The sequence below is a fragment of the Lactuca serriola genome, chromosome 1 (assembly GCF_051521515.1).
Source record: "Lactuca serriola cultivar US96UC23 chromosome 1, Lser_US96UC23_V15, whole genome shotgun sequence".
In the NCBI taxonomy this organism is placed as follows: Eukaryota; Viridiplantae; Streptophyta; class Magnoliopsida; order Asterales; family Asteraceae; genus Lactuca; species Lactuca serriola.
Window position 1 is genome coordinate 64,382,257 of NC_136408.1, and position 24,331 is coordinate 64,406,587.

The following is a 24,331-nucleotide window of genomic DNA, read 5'->3' on the forward strand; positions in this document are numbered from 1 at the left end:
GTAAAAACAATTATATCTATAACTAAGAATGGGTTTGGCATGGAACTTTTGAAAGTGTTCAAGGCCTTCTAACTTTTAGCGTTTAACAAAATACTCCGTTTCGAACAAAAAACTTTGTTTGTCACTACAAGTTTTTAATGTTTAATTTAAACAAAACGTTTAAAATCTAAAAGTTATCTCACGTAACTTTTAACAAAACGCTACCAGCTATCAACTATCAGCTTTCCGCTACCCATTACCCGCTAGTTTTGCCAAATACGCACTAAATAATATAATCACTAACAACGTTAATAAAAATAAAAATAAAATAAAATAAAATAAAATAAAATAAAAAAAAAAAAACAAAGGGCCTAAAAAGCGGTATCCGGATTTGGCGGAAGGGTGCCCCTCATCCAAATGTTGAGGGTTTAAGTATCGTTGAAGACAAAAATATAGATTTAAAAGTAGACTAATGAGTGTGCGTTAGCCTTTCTAAAAAAAAAATAACCGACATTAAATATTTTATATGTCCAATAATATAATTTTCAATAAATATACAACATAGGGAATGTATTTTATTTATAATCAATAAATGACGTATTTAAGAAATTTTCAAAAAAAAAAAAACTCCATAAGCTAGTTGAAAAGGTATTTTAAAAGTAGCTTGATAAAAGACTAGTTTATTAAGTATTTATTTGCTTGAAAAACATGACAATTTTTTTTAATTTGCTATTTTTGCATGTTTACTCGTTAAAATCCAACATTTTGTCAAATTTAATGACTTTAACTGTAACATTCCAATTTTCAAGACCAAAAATTTTGTTTTTAATTATGTTACTTATAAAACAGTTTGCTGAAAAATATCATCAATATCATATTAATCCATAAAACCATAATCATATGTCTCAAAAATCATATCATCAATAGTAATAATGTCAGAGTACAATCCCATGGATATTAAAATGCAGAAATCATGTGTGTGTGTGATGCGCTGCTACCGTGTTAGCTCCTTCCCCTTCCACAAAGAGGTACCTGAAACCAAAACTGAAAACCGTAAGCACAAAACTTAGTGAGTTCCCCCATCATACCACATACCATATACCATATAACAAACATACCTTCAGGCAATTATGTGGTGCCTGACCTACCCATGTCAAGCCGTTATGGGGTGCTTGGGTTATCCTGGTCAAGCCATTGTGGGGTGCTTGACTTACCCATGTCAAGCCATTCTGGGGTTTTTGACTTACCCGTCGGTTTATCTTAACCGACTACTGGGGACTATTTCACCCCTACCACTACCACATAATAACATAACATAAATATATTGTTAGGCATGCGTGGGTACTTACTACCCCTTTGGTATCTTTCAACCGGTATCCGGGGACTATTTCACCCCTACTACTACTAACACATATAACAGAGCATCCTAGCACATAAAGCATAACAAATAGTTGCAAACCAGACGATTATCACAAAGACAATCATCTTATACATAATCACCTACTAGTGGGCCGACATTGGTGCCTTAGACCCACCTCTACTGGAAGGTAACTCAACTCGTAAAACTGAGTGTCGAATCTCACAGAAAGTGATCTCTAACAGTTGCTCCGATGATCCCGGCTATCATAATCATAATGACACTTAATCAGAATCTATAACACTATTTAGGGTAAAATGACCATTTTACCCCCTTGGCCTAAATTGAACCATTCATAAGGCGCAATGCTAACTTATTAAATCCAATGCACCCATGGCTCATCAAAGGCTCCCTAAGGGCCCACTAATGGCCCAATTTTCTAAATTGGCCCAACCCTTCAAATGGCCTTTTCACAATTCTAATAAGTCCTTAGCCTAAAATGAAATAATCTCGAGTGGCCCAATGTGGCCTAAAAGGCCCAATACTTCAAATTCCAAATTCCCAGGCCCATAACTATACTCCACAGTGGGGCACGAGGCCCAATAGTCCAATAGTCCAGGTCCAGTCCCTTAAGACCCCAAAAGCCCAATATAGCTACTCTGCATGCGCACGCGCGGCGTACCTGGCATGTACGCCCAACGTACGTTAGCCTTGACCAAAATGGAGAGTTGACCCAATACGCGCAACGTATTGGCCAGCTTTCTTGGGACTTCATTTGTGACTTAATCCATTAATTCTTTATGCCAAAACGTAGATCCATGTCCTTTAAGACCTCCTAATCCATAAAGTCACAAACTTTATGTGCTTGCAGGAGTGGTTGGGGTCAAAACATGATTTTGGTCCTTTTAACAAGCTTTATGACCATCAAACACTTGCATGGTTGTGGCTTAACCATCAAGGTCCGATTTTTATAACTCTTAGTGCCTCTAAGAGCCTAAAAGGACAGCTCTTATGGTCTGAATTCATTAAGATGCAAGAAGCCTCAACAATGGAGTCCAAAAGTGACCTTAAACACTCCTATAAACACATCTAAGCATGCAATGGTCAAGTTTGGAACTTGATACCTCAAAAGAGTCAGAAATGATGTCAATCTCCTGGATTTACAAGCTCTTTGTGAATCCTCGCTCCGTCTTCAAGCTCCTTTCTCTTCAAAAGCACCAAAACTACACCAAGATACTCTCAAATGGCTTCCAAATCACAACACAAATATATGTTAGGGTTTTTGTGGTGGCTGCATAGAAGTGAGAAGGAGGTTGGACCAAAGGCATAAGGTCCTTTATATAAGGATCAAACCCTAAAAGTTAGGGTTTTAGACTATGCACGTGTACGCTGCACATACCCTTTGGTATGCTGGGCGTATGTGCATGGCCTCCCCACCCTAACCTCTTGAGTATGTTGCGCGTACCTGACATGGTACGACCCACGTAATGCCTTTCTTAGCCCAAATCTTAAAGCCCAACTATCCTGGCCCAAACCAAAAACAACCCATTGTTCAATAAAATAAATAATATTAATACTGCAAATTCTGACTGTTACATTAATGAACCAGAAATAAAAGACGATAAAACCGAACAATTGTGTCAACCTTAAGGGCATTAATGAACCAAAAATACATAAAAGGGTAAAATTGAAATAAAAGTTGCAAACTTTTAGCTTTAATTGGTTGATGGCCATGAATAGATATGTGGGATGTGTGGATTTTAGTGACCTTGACTCTATTGCTTTTGATTTAGCAACCAGAGAAGACATTCACACCGAGGAGCCTCAATCGTATAAAGAGGCAGTGGCGAGTAATGAAGCAACAAATTGGTTGATGACCATGAATAAAGAAATGCAATCATTAGAGAAGAATGAAACATGGGATCTAGTTCCATTACCAAAGGGAGCAAAACCAGTGGGGTGCAAACATATCTTTAAGAAGAAGGAAGGGATACCAGGAGTTGAACCAACTAGGTTCAAAGCAAGGTTGATGACGAAAGGGTTTTCTCAGAAAGAAGGAATTGATTACCACGAGGTGTTTTCACTGGCTTGAAGCATAAGACAATTTGGGTTCTTTTGGCCATGGTGAGTGCATTTGATCTAGAGCTTGAACAACTTGATATGACAATTCATGGGAACTTAGAAGAGAAGATTTATATGTCCCAACCAAAAGGGTTCCTTGATTCTAAGAAGGATTATGTATGTTTTCTAAAAAAATCTCTGCATGGTTTGAAGCAATCTCCAAGATAATGGTACAAGAGATTTGATTCACTCATGATCTCGCATGGCTACACTCGGAACCGGTTTGATAATTATGTATACTCAAAGGAATTGTCACGAGATTCCTACGTATATTTGTTGTTATATGTTGATGATATGCTCATGGTAGCCAAGGACATGGTTGGAATAAATGACTTGAAGGCGATCCTGAAGAATGAGTTTGAGATGAAGGATTTGGAAGCAACAACGAAGATACTGAGGATGGAGATTAAAAGGGATAGAAGAGCAGGGCGATTGTGTATTTCTCAACAAAAGTACATTGAGAAAGTTTTGCAGTCTTTCAACTGTGATTAGTCCAAACCAGTTGGAACTCCTTTGACATCTTACTTTAAACTTGGTCCAAATACTATACCCACAACTAATGAAGAAATGAAGTGCTTGAGTAGGGTTCCTTAATCTAGTGCTATTGGAAGTCTTATGTATACAATGGTCTGTACCATACCTGATTTGGCTCATTCAGTTAGTGTGGTAAACAGGTTTATAAGTAATCCAAGGAAGGCTCATTGAGAAGCTGTCAAGCGGATCATGCAATACTTGAAGGATCGACGGATGTTTGCTTGGTGTATGGAGCTAATACAAAAACTGACTTGGTTGGATATGCTGACTCTAATCATGGAGATGATTTGTTGAATCACAGGTCACGAACATGTTATAGTTTCAATTTGTTCGGATGTGCCATCATTTGGAAGTCAACGTTACAAGATACTATTGCTTTGTCTACAACTGAGTCTGAGCACATGTCTATGATGGAAGGAATAAAGGATGAGATATCGTTATATGAGATTATTCAAAGTCTTGGTCTGAAGGTTGAGAAAATGGTATTGTACTGTGATAGTCAGAGCGCGTTGAAAAACAACTGAATATATATGAATATAAAGTGAACCTAAATGAACATTCATGGAAATAATTGAACAAATGAGACCAATGTTCACGTTCGTTCATTTAACTAAACAAACGAGAATTTGTGGTAATGTTCGTTCATCTATTAATAAACGAACTTACCATTGAACGGTTCATGAACAGTTCGCTGAACGTTTGGTTCGTTTACAACCATAATTTTTTTTAGAACGACAAATCTACTCTACTCCTAAACTACTCTTAATTCCATCTATGTCTCCAATGAGACTTGGACCCTCAACCTGTAGGAGAGAAGACAACACCCGATACCGTTGGGCTTGAAACCTTTTGATTCATTAAAGCCTTAATATTTATGGTTCATTAAAGCCTTTATGTTCAATATAAATGTTCGATTTTATCTTTTTTTTTGGTTCCTTAAAGTATTTAAATTTGACAGAAATGTTACCATGTAAATCTGTAAAATAATAAATGTGTTTTGTTTTTTTTTTTTTTCAAATATCAAACTTTAATGAACTAAAATACACAAAAAGAATAAATGCATAAAACTTAAGACTTTTATGTCGTCTGTCCTGTGTAATTAACTGTATGAAAGAAAAAGAGAAAATTTACATATATTATGAAAAGTCAACGGATCACTTGTTGCTTGACTGCCTAAAATAGAAAGAAAAGTTATAAACGTAATTATTTTATTTTACATTTTGCGATTTAGTTCCGAGATATATAGTGCCCCTGTTTCTGTTTATCGAGAAAATCTAGGGTTCTTTTTGTTCTTAAAATTGCAAGTCATGTAGAGAGCACCGGATCAGATAAACTCAGATACATACCGATGATTTTGTAGCGAAAAAGTCTTCGGTCTTTCAATTGGGTTTCCAACATCCTACATTCTTACAGATTCACCGCTGAATTTCTGTTCATCCCCTTTTTTTGAAACCTAAACTTTGATCATCAGTCGCCATTAAAATCAAGAATGAAGAGAGAACTAGCCTTCGCATTGGAAGCTCGATCTCAGTTCTCTGGCTTCATTGGTCGGACTAGATCTTCGAAAAGTCCACCCCCTCAGTTCACTAAAAGGAAAAGCAAAGAGCGATTGTCCAATGATCGTTCAAAGATTTCGATTGATGAAGTGAATATGAGTAGACGGAGCAAACGGGTTAAAACTTCGATTCCAGATGGCGATTCGATGAATGTCGATAGATCCACAGGCGACGAAGAATCGCTCAAAATGAAAGCAGGTAAGAGCGAAGAAGAATCGGTCGCGGCGGAAGTAGCTATGGTCGAAGAAGCGGCCGATGCTTTAGTAGCCATGGGCGAAAAAGAATCGGCCGCTCCGGAAGTAGTCATGGGCGAAGAAGAATCTGCCGCGCCGGAAGTAGCCATGCGCGAAGAAGAATCTACTGCTGCTGCAGCAGCCAAGGGAGAAGAAGAATCGGCAGCGGTGGAAGCAGACAAGGGTGAAGAACAATCTGCGGCCGTGGAAGCAGATAAGGGTGAAGAAGATGGGACTAGAACAACGAAGAAGGTGTACGTGAAGCGTAAACATAGAAAAGATAAAGTGAATAGCAGTACTCCAAAGAGATTTACGAGATCAGCATTGAAGGAGACGGAGGATAATGTGGAAAAATTGGGGACTCCAACCAGAAAGAATCTAGAATTAAAAATGTCTAAGAAGATTGGATTGAGTAGAGTACCAATTAATATGAGGGAACTTCTTGAGACTGGTCTGCTTGAGGGTTTTCAAGTTTCCTACAATTTCGAGGTATCCTTGCCTACCAATCTATCATAGTTCGTCTTTTGTAGTTTCACTTGTATCTCTTATATGTCTGCATGTGAATTAGAACAAAGTTTTTATATTTCTGTATCTGTTTTGAGCAAATTAAGGTACAAAGGTAGAATATTCAATGAGATTTGATAATCATGCTTTACGAAAGGAATTCATATTAGATTCAGTATAGTTATTTAGGCAGTTAGGGGTCATCCCATCTGTGTAAGTGACCTTTTGGCTTTCTTTAGGAAAGGAATTCATATTAGATTCAGTATAATTATTGGTCCTTACTCCCTCTTTCCAGATATACATGTATACATAGTAGAAATCTGTAAGCTTTAAGCTTAGGGAGTAGTTATGGGTTCATGATTTAGCATCTTTCATAAACATTTAACCAAATTTAATGCAATAATAACATTTAAAACTTTCTTCCTTGTGAAAATCTTTCATGCATAAAAACATTCTTTTGCGAACTCATAGCTACGTGTAAGTAAGCCAAACTACTCAGATATTTGCTAATATGAGGGTCCATGTAAGATTGCCCCATAAGGTCTGATTGCAAGATGTCTTTTTCATTCTGTATCCTTTACTTTATGCTGTGATTCAAAACTTCTAAGCTTCTACTTGTAACTCTTGAGCTATTTCAACTTCTTTAAGAGTATTTATTACTTTGATTTTGTCATATTAATCCTCGTTCGATCAAGCAGTCCATGTATAAATTAATGTGCTTTTCATATTGATAATCTCATAAAAGTTGTCAAGTTTTTAGGTGTGGAAATGATAAATGATTGAACTTTGTCTTTGTTACAGGGAAGTAATCTACAAGGAGTTATCAAAGGTACTGGCATACTGTGTTCTTGCAAGTCATGTAAGGGTACCAAAGTAAGTAATCTTACTTCTAACATAACATGATCATATAAAAGATATAATTTTTTGTAATGGGTTGAAGTTTGACTTTTATTTACTTGTCAAATGGTAGGTTATTGCACCTTCTAAATTTGAGTTTCATGCATGTGACCAATATAGACACGCGATTAAATATATTTGTCTTGAAAACGGGAAAAGCCTCCTTGAACTTCTTGAAATATGTAAATCATCAGCTTTGGAATCTCTAGAAGTAGCTTTTGAGAATGTAATTACTTCATTACCTGTGAAGAAAGTCAAGGAACCTTCCATATGTACAGATTGCAACGGTAAACACTGCCCTAATTGACCTTACTCTCTATACTTTTTTGTGTATTTTTTTTTTCTGAATTTTGGCATTCTTTTTATGATTTACAGGCCCAATTGAATCATCTTCTACTGAAAATATATTAAAATGTGACACTTGCTTAAATCAGAAGATTCAAAATCAGAATCAGAAACAGGAACAAGTGGTGGCCCTTGCTGCAACCAATGTGGAAGTGGAAGATAGGTGTGTATTATTTTGACACGTGTATCTTTACAACATTTTGCTTATACATGCATGTTACTTTTAGTATTTATTGATCTATCTTAATTTTTGACAACTCTAATGTTCATATTTGGACATGTTACTTGGTTTTTAGGAAAATATTAATGTCTAATCTATTTACTTTTAGGCCATCAAGTCCAGTACTGAAGGCCATTACAAATACCGAGTTGCCAGTTTTATCAGAAAAAAAGAGAGGAAGAGGGAGACCAAGGAAGTAAGTATTTGTTTTCTGAATATAACGTTTAACTTGTAGCTATTTATGACAGATATATGATGCGACTTATTTCAGGTCAGATTCAGTTCTCAATTCACCTAAAAGTGGTAAATTATCACGAAGTAAGATAAAAGACAAGATACTAAAAAAGTTCAGGTCACCAAGGTCAACTTCTGTACAAAAGCCACCCGGGAGTGCTTTCTCTTCACAACAGAAGAGTGGAAAAAAGCTAACAATAAAGTTAGATTCTAATCCCAATAAAATTAATTCCTTCCAATTGTTTGTAGTAAAAATGTAAAATAACTTTTGTTGATATGCAGGAATCAGCAGTTGCATTGGCCTGTTTTTGAGGAAGGAGGTTTACCTGATGGAACTGAACTAACTTATGTTTCTCATGGAAAGGTGATAGTTTTCTTTTTTTTTTTATATTTGTTAACATCATATCATTTTCTTGAAAAAAAAATCTGACATTCTTTTGTTAACAGAAACTTCTAGATGGTTATAAGTTAGGCCATGGAATATTCTGTTCATGCTGCAAGACTGAGGTATATATATGTATTTTCCATTTTGACCCTGTATGTTTTTTTTTTAAATTTTAAAAATTCAATAACATTTTTACATCCATGAACAGATCAGCGCCTCACAATTTGAAGCCCATGCTGGTTGGCCTACACGCAAAAAACCGTGAGTTTTTTTTTTTTTTTTTTTTTTTTTTACATATGTTTCCTTCTATTTTTGTTGTTAAGAGAGTAAATTACCTTTTTGGATCCATGAATAAGTTTTTTATATAAATGTTGACAGATATGAAAACATTTACATCTCAAATGGAGTATCTCTCCATGAATATGCTGTTTCTTTAAAGAGAGCCGAAAACAAAAAATGTCCTGTGAAGTTTAATGATGACTTGTGTAGAATTTGTTGGGATGGTGGAAATCTGTTGCTTTGTGATGGATGCCCTAGGTCCTTCCATAAAGGTCAGTTTTTAATTTTTATAGAAAAAACAAAGATCAAATATTTACAATGAATTAATCAAATATGTTTTTTTTTGGTTGATACATACAGAATGTACTGATGAAAAGGAGATCCCACAAGGAAAATGGTATTGCAGATTTTGTAAACAGGCAATGAAAGTTGGTGAAGATAGTGAAAATGCTACAGTAGCTGGAAGAGTTGAAGGGATTGATCTTATTGAACAGATAACAAAACGTTGCATTCGTATAGTCAAAACCCCAGAAAACATTGATCTTGTTGCATGTGTTTTATGCAGGTAACATTAACATTTAACAAACACTCTTTGCAAAATAGAAAAAAAATGATTATTCATTTGAGGGACTGTTTTTGTAATTTACTCTTCTCATTATAATGTTATGATGTTATTGTTTGCAGAGGACATGATTTCAGCAAAAACGTATTCAATGAACGAACTGTTATAGTTTGTGATCAGGTAACTAAGTTTGAATTTATGTGTAAATTAGGGTAGGTTTAGGTTTATGATCCACTAATTATTATACATTGTTTTAATGACATTGTCAGTGCGAAAGAGAATACCATATCGGGTGTCTAAGGGAACAAAAAATGGCTGATTTGGAGGTGTGTATATTAATTTTATATATACTTATTTCATTGTAAAAGAAATGGGTTGATATTTTATTATTGTTTATAGGCATTGCCAAAAGGGAAGTGGTTTTGCAGGACAGATTGTGAGAGAATTCATTCTGTTTTGCAAAATTTGTTGACTAAAGAAGCAGAGATTGTTGATGATGACCTGTTGACTTTTGTGAGGGAAAAGCAAAAGGAGAAGGAGGAGAAGGAGAAGGCCGAGAAGGAGAAGGAAAAGGAAAAGGAGGAGGGGGACAAGGATAATAATGTAATTTCTGACGAGGACAAGGAGAAGGACAAGAATGTAATTTTGGACAAGGAGAAGGAGAAGGAGAAGAATGTAATTTCTGGTGAGGACAAGGAGAAGGACAAGGATGTAATTTCTGAAATGAAATTTGTGCTTTTAAGTGGGAAGAATGCGACCCGTGAAAACAGACCGATGCTTACGCAAACAATAAATATTTTTCATGTGAGTTTGTTACTACTTTGCTATAATCATAACTGCTTACATCTTTTCTTTTTATGATTTACCATTTTTTTATTATATTTATATAATAGGAAGGGTTTGACCCTATTATTGATGCAACAAGTGGGCGGGATTTTATTCCATCGATGGTGTATGGGTAAGCAGTAATCGAACATTTATTAATAAATTTCTCCCTTTTTTATTTAATAATCTAATACACACACTCTCTCTCATCTTAACAGAAGGAAAATTTGGAGTCAAGATTTTGCAGGGATGCTTTGTGCCATATTGACTATAGAGTAAGGCCATTCTTTCTTTTTGTGCTTTTGAATCATTAAAAATGTAGTAATTTACAACAAGTGTACCTAATTTTTGTAATTTTGTTTTTTAATTTTAATTTTGGGATCTAGTTGTATAGTTTCATTTCCGATTTTGGGACTTTTCTCAGACAGTGTTTAAGTTCACCCCATCGGTTAAGCTATCTATACATACGAGGGTAGTTTTATTAAAGAGGTGTTCCCACCACCATGGATCTCCACCTCAATTAATAATATACTATAAAGAGAAATGACCAAGCTTCCCTCTTGTGTGAAGTTGAGAACACGTTCCAAAATTGACTCAGGGACCAATGCAATGCAATGTTAGAATTTACTGAAAGCATAATGGTATGTATGTATAAAAAAAAATATAATTTGATGTTTTAAATGTGCAAACAGCTCAAATGTAGTAAGTGCGGGGACTCTACGAGTTTTTGGACAAGACATTGCTGAACTTCCAATAGTTGCTACAAGTAAATGCAACCAGGGGAAGGTACCCTATCTAAATATAATTTCACATCACTTGTTACTTACTACTGCTGACGTGGCATTTGATTTTTATTTATTTTGTGTTTTTTGATTGGCAGGGATACTTTCATGTATTGTTTAGCTGCATTGAGAGATTACTTTCATCTTTAAATATAAAGAAGCTTGTGCTTCCAGCTGCAGACGAAGCTAAATCCATATGGACCAAATTAGGCTTCCAAACAATAGAACCAGAAGAGGTAGATTTTATCATAAAAGTCTATTAGTATTTTATTTGGATTAATTTTAAAATATAAATACTTATTTTTTGGGGTGGGGGGTCAACAGCTTGGTGACTTGAGGAGAAGATGCTCGGCTATGATGACATTCAAAGGCACATCCATGCTACAAAAGGATCTTACTGCCAAACCTCAAAATGGTGGCCAGGATAATAAGGTTGATGGTGATGTTCAAAAAGTGGATAATATAGGTGATGTTGATATTCAAAAAGTCGGTGGGGAATAGTGGGGGGAGAAAGGAGGAAACTTTTTTTTTTTTTTTTTTTTTTTTTTTTTGGTGGAGAAGGAAGGTTGTTGTTGATGATTATAGTTGGTTTTAGACAGAGACTACATATAGAGTAATCTATGGAAGAAGTTATGTGTTTTTTTTTTTTTTTGTGTGGGCAAATTGTTCAAAGTGATAAATATATATATTGGCTCATGGTTTATGATGTTTTTAGTGGTTGGTCTTTGTACATTTCCCGTATGTATGTGTGTGTTGTGTTCTTTTGGTACATATGTATTATTTGTTTTGCTTTATTGTCTTATTAGTTTGTTTTGTGTAATCTTTACTTCAAGGAAAGTTGAAAGGTAATTGCTATCAGCGTTTCAAAAGATAACTTCATTTTTTATACTGACGAATCTGAAATATAGACTATATCTAGAATAAACTATGGAAATGGTCCTTATGATATGTCAAAAGGTTTATATTTAGTCAAGCTGTTTCATTTGTTACAAGAATTGTCTGTAAGTTATAGTCTTGTTGCATGTTTGGTCCCTTAACCGTTTAAATTAACATGACATCCGTTAAGTCCATTGCTAAGTGTTCAGTCGTTCCAAAAAGAGTATATCTGCATTTAGTATTTACCCTTGTCTACTCCAATTCCTTATCTCATTCAGCGGTTTATCTTAAGGTTTGGGTAGAGATGGATGCAAACAAGGTCAATATGGTCATTTATAGTAAAATGAATTAACGGGTGTATCCTTAAGTTAGATAGCCAAGTGAACAAACACGCAAAAAAAAAAAAAAAAAAACCTTTTAAGGACCATCTATGCAACACATTTGAGGAACATTAATGCAAAACATTTAGACGAAATCCATAACTTTTGAGGACCATTTACGCAACAAATGAGAAACGTAGGGTTAATTTAATAAAGAATCAAACACTACGATCTAACCATATAACCATACATGCATGTTCATGTCTAAATATAGGATTGTACATAAACTGAAAATAAATGTTCATGTCTAAACATATATATGTTCATGTAGGTTCAGTTATAAATAATACCCATATTTAGACATAAACATGTGTGATTAGGTCGTATAATTTAGTATATATGTGTTGACCGAACTCTATTACATACGCCATTTCAATAATTTGCTCTTAAATCTATAATACACAAAGGTTTTTGCTATATTTTTTTGTAATTTGCCAAATAGACAAAACTTTCACCCACTGGCTCACCTTTCATCATGGTCTTATAAAACCTCTGGTCTCTTATCTTGGCGTGTGGACCATTCTTCCTCCATTTGCCGCCCTTGTTCCAATTCTTTTTCCATCCCTTAACTCCCAAGCGAATCCTCACTCTTTAAATTAACAAATCATTAATTTAATCGAGACCACTTTTCCATTATGGGCAAAAACATATCCCAATCGAAAATAGTGTTAAAAAGTAACATGTAAATACAATAAATAGTGCATAAAAGATAACACGTAAAATCTTTCACATGATAAGTGGCTACTAATTGGCCGATATATATCTTTTCTTAAACACTATTCACAACCTCTAAACGCTTTCACTTCAATCACATCCATGGTAGATCTTATCTGTCTTGTAATAATTTGAAGGTCATAAGTTCATTTCTTCTAAGGTAATCATATGCTGAATAATGTTTAAGTAACATGCTTTAAACGAGACATAAGTGCTTGAGTGCTGGAAAAAACAAGTCCTCATTAAGCACAACACATTGTAAAGGCATATATGTATAATATCTTAAACAATGCTTTTTCCTCTATGTATATATAACAATACGTACCTTGTATATACCCCCACAACAATTCTTAATCTCACAATCCTTTAATCCAAAAAAATGAACACCAATTCAAGAACCATATTCTTTTGGATATCTGTCACTACCATTGCTCTTCTTTCCATCATACTTTCTTTCTACAACACTAACTCAACCATAACTACTGCCATCTCTTTACCTGGCTTTCAAGTCACTTTTATCAAAAGGGTCGTTGAGAATAGTGGAATTTATGAGTTATTCTCTTTCATAACCCAAATCTCCGGTCATCACCATCATCACCACCACCACCATCATCACCACCATCATCACCAGAAGGCCACCTGTGTCAACAAGTGGAACTCTAGTCTTGTATCAGAATACCGGGTGTCACTTGTTTTGACCGTTGACCAAGAGGGTTGTGGGAACTTCAGCAGTTTACAACAGGCAGTTGATGCTGTTCCTGATTCTAGCGTTGGTGCGACTCTTATCATTCTTGATTCAGGAACATACAGGTAATTAATGTTTATGTTTTCATGATCATGAGATCTTTTGTGAAGTTGTGTACAATCTAAAAAGAAAGAAAATGTACATGTTATTGTTATCGAAGGGAGAAAGTGACAGTGAACCAGAGTAAAAGCAATTTGATAATTCAAGGCCAGGGTTATCTCAACACAGAGATCACATGGAACGACACTGCAAATTCAACTGGAGGCACTGTTTACAGCTCGACAGTTTCCATTTTTGCTCAAAAGTTCACTGCTTACAACATCAGCTTCAAGGTAATTCATGCAAATAAATCATTTTTTTTTTTAAATCTTTTTGGAAATCGATCACGTGGTTGAATTGTTATTCGATCAATGGAAAATAAGAACACAGCTCCTCCCCCAAACCAAGGCGCAGTTGGAGGACAAGCATTGGCACTAAGAATTGCAGGTGATCAAGCAGCTTTTTATGGGTGTGGGTTTTATGGAGCTCAAGATACTCTTCATGATGATCGAGGAAGACATTACTTCAAAGAGTGTTTCATTGAAGGATCGATAGATTTTATTTTCGGAAATGGTAGATCACTTTATGAGGTAAGTAATCGTTTCTTCAAGAAAACATAATTAATGAACTTAAATTATGGGTTTTGACGTTTAATAATCGATCGATATATACCTTCTTCTTTCAGGATTCTACACTGAACTCCATAGCCAGTGATGCCACGAATGATGGTGGGATTACCGGAGCAATAACAGCACAAGGGAGGAGCTCCGAGAATGAAAAAACCGGGTTTTCGTTTGTGTCTTGTAGAATAGGAGGAAGTGGTAGGGTTTGGCTTGGAAGGGCGTGGGGTCCTTATGCAACTGTGGTGTTCTTGAAAACCTACATGTCTCAAGTTGTTTCTTCTGATGGATGGAATGACTGGAGAGATTCCTCTAGAGACCAGTTATGTCTAATTTAGTCTTTTCACCCATATACTAAAATGATATGAATTATATAGAGTTAGTCGTAACGTTTAAATGCATTTTCAGGACTGTTTTTTATGGAGAATATGGGTGCTCGGGTCCTGGAGCAAATAGCACATCTAGGGTCTCATATGCAAAACAACTAAGTGCAGAAGAAGCGAATCCATTCATGGATATCTCCTTCATTGATGGAAAGGAATGGTTATCAGAGTCAAAGTTGGTCAACACCATTTAAGACAAGTCGTAAACGTTATTAATATAGTGGTGTTAATACGACATGCAGTAATAAGCGATCGAGGATTACAGAACAAGTGAGAGACATCCATCAATTTATTAATAAAGTAGTTTCATATCATATTGTTCATATCACGTCAGCGTTTTTTTTTTGTTGGGTGAAACAAAATCATTACTTAGATATTGTTGATAATGATATTGCATACCCAAAGATCAGTAACGAATTTGATACATTAACATAATTTATAAAATAATTTCTGCTACTCTCGTTTTTGTCATGACTTAAATTGCATCGGTCAATCTGCCCAGTAACAAAAGTAAAACATTAGGTATCCATAGTATATTAAATTTTATAAAGTTTAATACATTTCTACATTATTATTTATCTTTTATACAACTATACTATTTTTTCCACCGCAATGCATTTGATTTTTATAAAAATTCAATGGAATATATTTTAAACATAAAAAAGTAATATTTTTCAATTCAAATTCAGTAACCATTAAACTCTTTATGTATTGAATGCAAATATGACATCTCGTTATAATTAAGTTTAATCCATTTAAATAAATAGTCTTTCTTTCTCATTCAACTCTTCCATTTGTGCATCCTTTATAAATAGTCTTTCTTTCTTATTATATAAAAGTTCATAACATGTATTTTATATAGTCCAAGATTGTATTCATAAGTAGAAACATTAACCATAATTAATTTTTGTTGATGCAAACCATATAAATTAAGACGAAAACATCTCAATTACAAAAGAAGAAAAAAAAACATTATTATGATTTACGACTAAAGGCTTAAGATCACAAATGGAATATCATAAGCGTAACATGTCTAATTGATGATGAATAGATGAAGTGATGATGCTTTATGAGGCTTTGTACAACTTGCAATACTTGATTTCATATTGAATAGACAAATTTTTCATTTTCGAAACGAGCTTGATGTACCATATTAAATTGGGAAGCACAAATTATCGTATATGATGAAAAATTGTTGTGTACGGATCAACTCCTATTAAATTAGATAGAGACTAATTAATCACATAAAAAAATAGAGGTGAATTTGATACCGGAACCGGATTGAACCTATTGGTAGCAAAACCGATTGGGGTCAAATGTAAGAAACAAATACCAAACCGATTAAGGGTATACAATACCAAGTTCAAGTTTTCGTTACCAATCCCATGTTAGTCTCGAATATGCATAATACAACTTTCAAAACAATAAGTACAAACTGGAACATGTTTTCTGAAGCGAACCGATACGTCATTAACACATGCAAAATTCGTATAACTTCTGGTGAAGTGTTATCTAGTTTCATATAGTTGAGGTTTTGTATATCTAGACTTAAATTTTCTCGCTTTTACATTTCTACCAATAGTTTGGAATACCTTGAAAACCTCTATTCTTCCTCTTTCATCTACACCTCCACACTAAATGCTACACCAAAGGTAACTTTTTGTTATATATTTAAGTATTGATTCTTGTTTCTTGAGCATTGCTTTTGTTTTAATTTTGAATTTTGGGGTTTTTATAATGCCATTGAAGGAGACAAACAAAATGGAGAAGCTACGAAGGAACGTAATGGTCATTTTTATAAATTTAACAACCCCATATTCATAGAAACTCATCAACTAAACGGATTGTCTGTAACTTATAAAATAAAGCAAAAAAGTTTGAAATCAAGAAATTGAAGGATTATTTTGTAAATGTGAAAATATCAACATAGCAAGTATTAACATTAACATTAAAATGATACAGTCTATTAATGCATATGCTGTAAATGTCTTCTAATGTGTTGATAGATTAATTGGTCTGTTGAATTATTGTCAGTGTTTTAAACCCCCCAATTTGAATGGTAATTTGTTTACTTTTCAAGAATCTACATTTTTCCAAATTTTTACATCCGTATGAGACCAAAAGTCTCTTTTCAAAACTGGAAATTTCTTAGAAAACCACTAACAGCAAAGATGCATCAATCAAAACCCAGATCAAGAACCAAGATTCTCCTCTATAAAAATGAAAGAATTTATCACTTCAAACCAATACTTCATCAATCCTCCATCTTCATGAGAATTGGACAATGGCTTCGGAATCCATCAACCAGCTTCACTTCCTCTTGATTCCCTTACTAGCCCCTGGCCACACCATCCCCATGATCGACATCGCCAAACTGCTTGCACAGCGATCCAATGTCAAGGTCACCATTGTCACCACACCCATCAACGCCATTCGATACAGCCCTACCCTTCAAGACCACATCAACTCCGGACTCCCCGTGCGTTTCCTTGAACTCCCATTTCCGGCGGCTGAGGCTGGACTACCGGAGGGATGCGAAAGCGCCGATGCTTTACCTGGTCTACATCTACTCCCAAACTTTTCCGTTGCAGTTGACATGTTACAAGAAAGACTCGAACAACGTTTTGATTCTCTGGAGCCTCGGCCTAGCTGTATTATATCCGATAAATACATGCTCTGGACTGCGGATACCGCGATCAAATATCAAATACCCAGAATCATATTTGATGGTATGAGTTGCTTCAAACAGGTGTGTACTCATTATCTTTACGCCTCCAAGGTGCTCGATGATTTGCCTGACTCAGAACCTTTCGTTCTCCCTGGATTACCTGATCGTATTGAGATAACCAGAGCACAACTCCCGCCCGAATTCAACCCTAGTCCTTTCGCTTCACCTGAGCATCTTGAAAAAGTAAGAGAAATCGAGTCAAAAGCTTCCCTTAATTACGGGATAGTAATCAATAGCTTTGAGGAGTTAGAGCAAGAATACGTCAACGAACTCAAGAAGCTAAAAGGAGGTAAAGTCTGGTGTCTAGGACCTTTATCACTATCAAACAATAACGATTTGAGTAAAACCCTAAGAGGAAATAGCACCTCATCAATCGATGATCATCATTGCTTGAAGTTTCTCGATTCCAAAAAACCCAAATCTGTAATCTACGCCTGCTTCGGTAGCAGCAGTCAGGTTATCCCTGCACAACTGATCGAGCTAGGTTTAGGGCTAGAAGGATCTAATCACCCATTCATATGGGTGATTAGAGCAGGTGATAGAGCTAAAGAACTCGAAGAATGGATGACACAAAATGGATTTGAAGAAAGAATAAAAAACAGGGGGTTAATAATCAGAGACTGGGCTCCACAACTCCTAATCTTATCACACCCTTCAATTGGAGGGTTCTTGACTCACTGTGGATGGAATTCGATTCTTGAAGGAGTTTCTGCTGGAATCCCATTGATAACTTGGCCTCAGTTTGCTGAGCAGTTTCTGAACGAGAAGTTAGTGGTTGAAGTGTTGCGAATTGGTGTGAGTGTTGGAGCTAAAGTTATGGTGCATTGGGGTGAGGAAGATCGGTTTGGGGTTACAGTGAAGAGTGAGGAGGTGAAGAAGGCGATAGAGAAAGTAATGGTTGATGGGATTGAAGGAAATGAGAGAAGAAAGAGAGTTAAAAAACTTGGAATGAAGGCAAATAAAGCAATAGAAGATGGAAGCTCTTCTTACCTCAACTTGTCACTACTTATACATGATGTACACAACTTGCAAAAATTAAATTGAACTTTTAAATATTTATGGTGCTTTATTTGTCGTGTATTCGATTGTAGCGTACAAAATATCTTAAATAACTTTAGTATTCTTTGCTAATAATTGATGAATAACATCTTGAATCATCAAAGTCATGTTGACATGAGAAGACCCACCTTCTTCCATAGCTCTCTTCGCCATTTCTCCAAATTCTCTAGCTCTCTTTCTTCTTACTTCTCCTTCTCTTTCTTTCTCCATTACCATTTCAACACACAACTTTATGTTTTCCTTCTTCACCAACTTATCTTTCTCTCCAACCTCAATGTTTACACTCACTCCAACTTTCAACACATCTACAATAAATCTTTCATTCAAAAACTGATCCGCAAATTGTGGCCACGTAATCATCGGAATCCCAGCAGAAACACCTTCAAGAGTCGAGTTCCAACCACAATGTGTTACAAAACCACCAACGGCTATATGGGACAATATCAACACTTGTGGGGCCCAACCACGGATAATTAAACCTCTACCTTTTACTCTCTCTTCATATCCTTCTGATAACCATCTTTCCGATTCCTCTGTTGTGTTTCTTATACACCAAATAAAGCTTACTTTTGATAACTCCAATCCTAACCCAATCTCAAACATTTGCTCTGTGGTAATGCTTGACATACTTCCTAAACAAACAAAGATTACAGATCCTTGTTCTTTCGTGTCAAGCCACTTTAAGCAATCGTGTTCATCGATTCCAGCTTTGTTTCCTCTCTCAGCTAAATCAAGGAAGCTTCTGTTATGTAAAGAAACAGGGCCTATACACCATACTTTTTTCTTTTTTGCCTTTGAGAGTTCTTCAACGTAGTTAGGCTCCAACTCCTCGAAACTGTTAACCACAATTCCATCTGCAGCTTCTTCTGCAACTTCCATTCGTTGAAAGAAATCCACCATCTCCTTCGTCTCTCTTTTCCCCCAACTTGAAGCCTGTGCTTTTGTAACTTGAATCCGGTCGGTGATTCCGGGTATGATGAAGTAATCGGAGTCGGATTCGACTTCGTTTAGTATATTGGTATTCATTACAATGTGTAAGCATAAGAACGTGAAGCATCCAGGTCCATGGAAAACGAGTCTTGGAATACCTAACCTTTGAGCTAAATCGGTTGTCCATGGGAATTGGTTGTCGGAGATGATGCAGCTTGGAGCGGGAGTTAGTCGTCGGAGAAGGTTTTCCGTCGGTTGTTCTAGCATGTCCATGGCGGCGTACATTTTGACAAAGAGATCGAATGAAGGAATCATGTCGAAATTTTCGCATCCTTCTGGCAATCCAACTTCAGATAATGAGAGTTGGAGCTCGAGCACTTGGATCTTGAGATTAGCTTCGATTGCCCGGGCGATGGCTGACCGGAAACGATTGGCGTTGACTGGAGTTGTGATAATAGTGACGGTGGCGTGGCGGTGGGCTAGGATTCGAGCAATGTCCACCATGGGTATCATGTGGCCTTGCTGCATTAGAGGAATCAAGACGAAGTGAAGATCTTTGGAAGCCATTGGAGTTGCAGAAGATGAGGAAATGAGTTTCCTGAATCATTGAAGATGGTCTGGATACTTGTAGGAAGTGGTAATGACGTTAGCATTGACATCATATATTTGCGCAACACTGCTTTATGCTTGATCAATACGTTTGGACATTTTAACCCAAGAGTATATATTCAATGTATACAAATATTTAAAATATTTTATTAAAAAACATAAATTATTATTATTATAATGAGCGGCTGATATGCATATGAAACCCAAGTACACGAATTTTGACTCCTGTTAAATTGCAAGAGCATAGATATTTGTATTTTTTTTAAGAAAACATTATATAAAGCCTAGCAAAGTATAACTTCAACAAACTCTTCAAAAACGTGTATACTACATATATATATAAAAAAATAATTTTGTAGAAATTGACTCTTAATTAACTGTATGTTCTATATAACATGGTTATCTATATGAAGAGTCTAATTGTCTAAAAAGATTAATTTGTTAAAAAAATATTTTTACTTAATAATTAGCCTTTTGGAGAATAATATTATATAATGGATATCATTGTCGATTTTTGGAATTATATGTAAGGAGATACCATCCACATGCATAGCAGTGGATCCTGGAAAACATCGCCCACGAAAATCAACTTCCTCGCAATACTTTCACAAAGAACCAGCCAAACTCCTGTTAAAATGGCTGACCTTCATTTTGTCCTGTTTCCTTTAATGGCTCAAGGCCATATGATACCCATGGTGGATATTGCCCGATTACTAGCCCAACAAGGTGCTACAGTTACCATAATCACTACTCCTGTTAACGCCAACCGTTTCAAACAGGTCGTTGCTCGGGCAATCCAAGATAAACTCAAGATTCAAGTTCATGAATTCCCACTCCCATTAGCTGAAGTTGGATTGCCGGAGGGATGTGAGAGCTTTGACATGATTCCATCTGCTGCCCTCTATGTCAAATTGTTTCAGGCGGCTGATTTTTTAGAGGAACCGGTAGATAATATGCTCCGGCGACTAACTCCGGCTCCAAGTTGCATCATTTCTGATAATCTTTTTCCTTGGACTAATGATATAGCTCGGAGGCTGGGTATTCCCAGGCTTATTTTCCATGGACCTGGATGCTTCACCTTCGTGTGCTTACATATTCTGATGAATACTAATATACTACATGAAATGGACGTCTCCGATTCAGAGTACTTTGTGCTTCCTGGTATATCCGACCGGATTGAGCTTACTAAAGCTCAAGGGTTGAGTTGGGGAAGGAAAGACAACGAACAAAAGGCGAAAATGTTAGAACGAGTACGTGTAGCAGAAGAAGCTGCAAACGGGATTGTTGTTAATAGTTTCCAGGAGTTAGAGCGTCACTATGTTGAAGAACTTGCGAAGGTGAAAGATAAGAAGGTCTGGTGTATTGGCCCGGTTTCACTATGCAACAAAAGTTTCCAAGATATATCTGAGAGAGGAAGTAAGTCTGGAATCAACGAACATGAGTGCTTGAAATGGCTAGATTCGAGGGAGAAAATTTCTGTAATCTTTGTTTGTTTGGGAAGTCTATCACGTACTTGTACTGAACAGAACATTGAGCTTGCTTTAGGATTGGAGTCATCGAACATACCCTTTGTTTGGTGTGTGAGACATGCAACAGAAGAACTCGAGAAATGGTTCTTAGAAGAAGGATATGAAGAAAGAGTGAAAGATAGAGGCCTTATCTTTCGTGGATGGGCTCCACAGGTCTTGATTCTATCACATGGAGCAGTTGGAGGTTTTTTAACACATTGCGGATGGAACTCGACTCTTGAAGGTGTTACTGCGGGGCTTCCTATGGTTACATGGCCTCATTTTGCTGACCAGTTTCTCAATGAAAGATTTATGGTAGATGTCTTGAAGATTGGTGTGAAAATTGGCATGGAGTTTCCGGTTGTAGTTGGAGAGCAAGACAAGTTTGGAGTTTTAATTAATAAAGAAGACATCAAGACAGCAGTAGAAAGTCTAATGGACACAGAAGAGGATGGCGAAGGAAGACGAAAGAGAGCTAGAGAGCTTGGGGAAATGGCGAAGAGAGCGATGGAGGAAGGGGGTTCGTCTCACATCAACATGACGTTGATGATTCAAGATATTATCAAAGAAGTAGTCAATAACACTATGCCGATTCAAGATATCGGGAATGCATTGTAAGGACATCTTTGAGTTGTCACATTATTATTATTTCTTTTTCATACTACTTTGAGACGTTATAAAAAGTTGAAAAGGTTTTATTTTTTTCCCTGAACGTATATTGTTGAACATTACCGTCCAAACCTATCATAAACTCGTTTTTTCATGAACTATGGAAATATATTACCACTAAAAAAAACTAAATTTTAGCGGCGACAACATTCGTTGCAAAAAAGTCTCAAAATGGGGACCATCCGAAATTAATTTCTAATTAAATTCCGGACAGGTATTTATAGGATTTTGATGATTTAAAAAAAAAAGTCTTAAACTAAAAAAATTATTTTTTTATCATAATACTTTAAACGATAGTATATATATATTTGTTACTTATATCATCTATTTTTTTTTTTTTTCATATTTTGATTTATCAACTTATTTTTGTATTTATTTTTCTATTTTGAGTAATTATAACTTAGTAGATTTAGCGTTTTAATTTTTAATTTTTTTTATAATATTTTATTTTAAACGATATTATATATTTGTTATTTATTTAATTAGTTTATTATTATTCTTTTTAAAACATTTTTGACCAATTTTGATTTATGAACTTATTTTTGTATTTATTTTTCTATTTTGAGTAATTATAACTTAAGAGATTTAGCGTTTTAATTTTTAATTTTTTTTATTATAACATTGTACTTTAAACAATTTTATATATTTGTTATTTATTTAATTAGTTTATTATGATTTATTCTTCTTATTCTTCTTCTTTTTCTTTTAAAAACCTTTTTGACCAATGTTTCTTTATTAGCTTATAAAAAAAATTATCTATTATGATGTATTTATTTTATTTTTTTAATATAGAATAAAATATATTTCTAATAATCATATGAATATTCTTAAATTTTTTATACAAATTCATGATAAACATACAATAGTTTCATATATATATATATATATATATATATATATATATATATATATATATATACACACACACACACACACACATTAATTTCACATATAAATTCATCAACTCATACATGATCAACAAGTGAAACATATCAATTTGCATATAAACTCATCAATTCATACATGATCAACAAGTGAAACATAACAATTTACATATAAATTCATTAATTCTTACATGATCAACAAATGAAACACGTCAAACTAATAAAACTTCCATGTTCTTGCATACAATAGTTTCCATAATTTTACAGTTAATAGTTTCAATCAATTTTACATATACATTCACACAAAGTTAACAGTTTCAAACAAGTGAAACAAATCAAAATAATCAATTTCACAATTTCATGAATTTCACAGTCAAAATCAAGTGTCCATCAATTGAAAGAAATCAAAATAATCAATTTCACAATTTCACAGTTCACACTTAAAATCAATTTCACAGCTTCATAAACAATTTCACAGTTTCAAAATAATCAATTTCACATCTTCATAAACAATTTCACAGCTTCATAAACAATTTCACAGCTTCAAAATAATCAATTTCATAATTTCACAGTTCACATAAAAAAAAACAATTTCACTGTTTCCATCAAGTGAAACAGATCAAACTAACATGTTCTTGCCCGGAAAACGAAAGCTAGACGGTTGTGAAGATGCAGTCGTGGTGAAGGTGCTGGAACGAAAAAAAACAAACAAATCACTTCAAATAGGAATCGGTGGTGTTAATGTGTGTTAACAGAAGAATGCAAACAAAATTGGGTCCTGAAAACTAACCTCGCCGGAGATATGAGCACGAAATCGAAGGTCCCGTTGGAATTGGAGGCGGCAGGCGCTGTGGACGTTATACCGCCGGTGGGACTCGGTTTTAGAGGCCAATCAGCGATGGGAGAAGAGTTTGGAGCCCAATAAGCGGTGGAGAGCAGTCGGAGTCGCCGGAGAAATTGCAGATCGCCTTGGAGCTGTGTAAAAAAGAAACGGGAGTAAATGGAGTCTGGGGGAGTCGAGCTGGAGCAAAAAGGGCGAACTAATAGCGGCAACAAGGGGCTATTAGCGGCGACAAACTGGAGGGAATCATACGTGCACTTTCTGGCGATTACCAACCGTTGGATTGGGTAGGAATCAAGTGTTCTTTTTAATCCAAAAGTCAATGATAGTTTTGACTTTGACTACCTAACAAGAATATACCAAAGATCCTCTGTACTAAGGCCCGACGGAGTAGCCCTCCCCAGCAGCTCGCCAAGACCACCCCATCAAAGCTACAAGGCTCGCCATCAGGGTAGCCTGAAGAAAAAGAAAGAGAAAGAAAACGGAAGAAGTGTGTGATTGGCTTTTTTTTTCCTTAAATAAAACCTATTAAA

The 24,331-nt window shown here is 35.4% G+C and overlaps 2 protein-coding genes and 3 pseudogenes across 4 annotated transcripts; 4 read left to right on the forward strand and 1 right to left on the reverse strand.

Moving 5' to 3' along the window:
- Nucleotides 1–5,235: 5,235 nt before the first annotated feature.
- Nucleotides 5,236–11,554, forward strand: LOC145089916 (uncharacterized). Its single transcript, XM_079028299.1, has 19 exons — nucleotides 5,236–6,269; nucleotides 7,086–7,157; nucleotides 7,255–7,468; nucleotides 7,557–7,689; nucleotides 7,856–7,942; nucleotides 8,018–8,182; nucleotides 8,263–8,344; nucleotides 8,428–8,487; nucleotides 8,574–8,626; nucleotides 8,744–8,916; nucleotides 9,005–9,209; nucleotides 9,329–9,386; nucleotides 9,476–9,532; nucleotides 9,606–10,010; nucleotides 10,100–10,164; nucleotides 10,250–10,306; nucleotides 10,724–10,817; nucleotides 10,912–11,049; nucleotides 11,138–11,554. The coding sequence occupies exons 1-19, from the start codon at nucleotides 5,481–5,483 to the stop codon at nucleotides 11,312–11,314; spliced, it is 3,084 nt and encodes a 1,027-aa protein (XP_078884425.1). The 5' UTR covers nucleotides 5,236–5,480; the 3' UTR covers nucleotides 11,315–11,554.
- A 1,327-nt stretch (nucleotides 11,555–12,881) lies between these two features.
- LOC145089924 (putative pectinesterase 14) lies at nucleotides 12,882–14,884 on the forward strand. Its single transcript, XM_079028305.1, has 5 exons — nucleotides 12,882–13,593; nucleotides 13,689–13,860; nucleotides 13,951–14,157; nucleotides 14,253–14,509; nucleotides 14,596–14,884. Exons 1-5 carry the CDS (start codon nucleotides 13,163–13,165, stop codon nucleotides 14,762–14,764), a joined length of 1,236 nt encoding a protein of 411 aa, XP_078884431.1. The 5' UTR covers nucleotides 12,882–13,162; the 3' UTR covers nucleotides 14,765–14,884.
- A 1,737-nt stretch (nucleotides 14,885–16,621) lies between these two features.
- On the reverse strand, nucleotides 16,622–20,158 carry LOC145089947 (UDP-glycosyltransferase 73E1 pseudogene; annotated as a pseudogene). Of its 2 annotated transcripts, none has more exons than XR_013701418.1 (2): nucleotides 17,664–20,158; nucleotides 16,622–17,464 (listed from the first exon to the last, which is right to left on the reverse strand). The product of XR_013701418.1 is annotated as a UDP-glycosyltransferase 73E1 pseudogene, transcript variant X2 (transcript). The 2 variants fall into 2 exon arrangements; XR_013701417.1 differs by having other exon boundaries at nucleotides 16,622–17,472.
- Nucleotides 16,855–18,376, forward strand: LOC145089937 (UDP-glycosyltransferase 73C6 pseudogene; annotated as a pseudogene).
- Nucleotides 20,159–20,300: 142 nt separating the features above from the next.
- Nucleotides 20,301–22,116, forward strand: LOC145089930 (UDP-glycosyltransferase 73E1 pseudogene; annotated as a pseudogene).
- The last annotated feature ends 2,215 nt before the right edge of the window (nucleotides 22,117–24,331 follow it).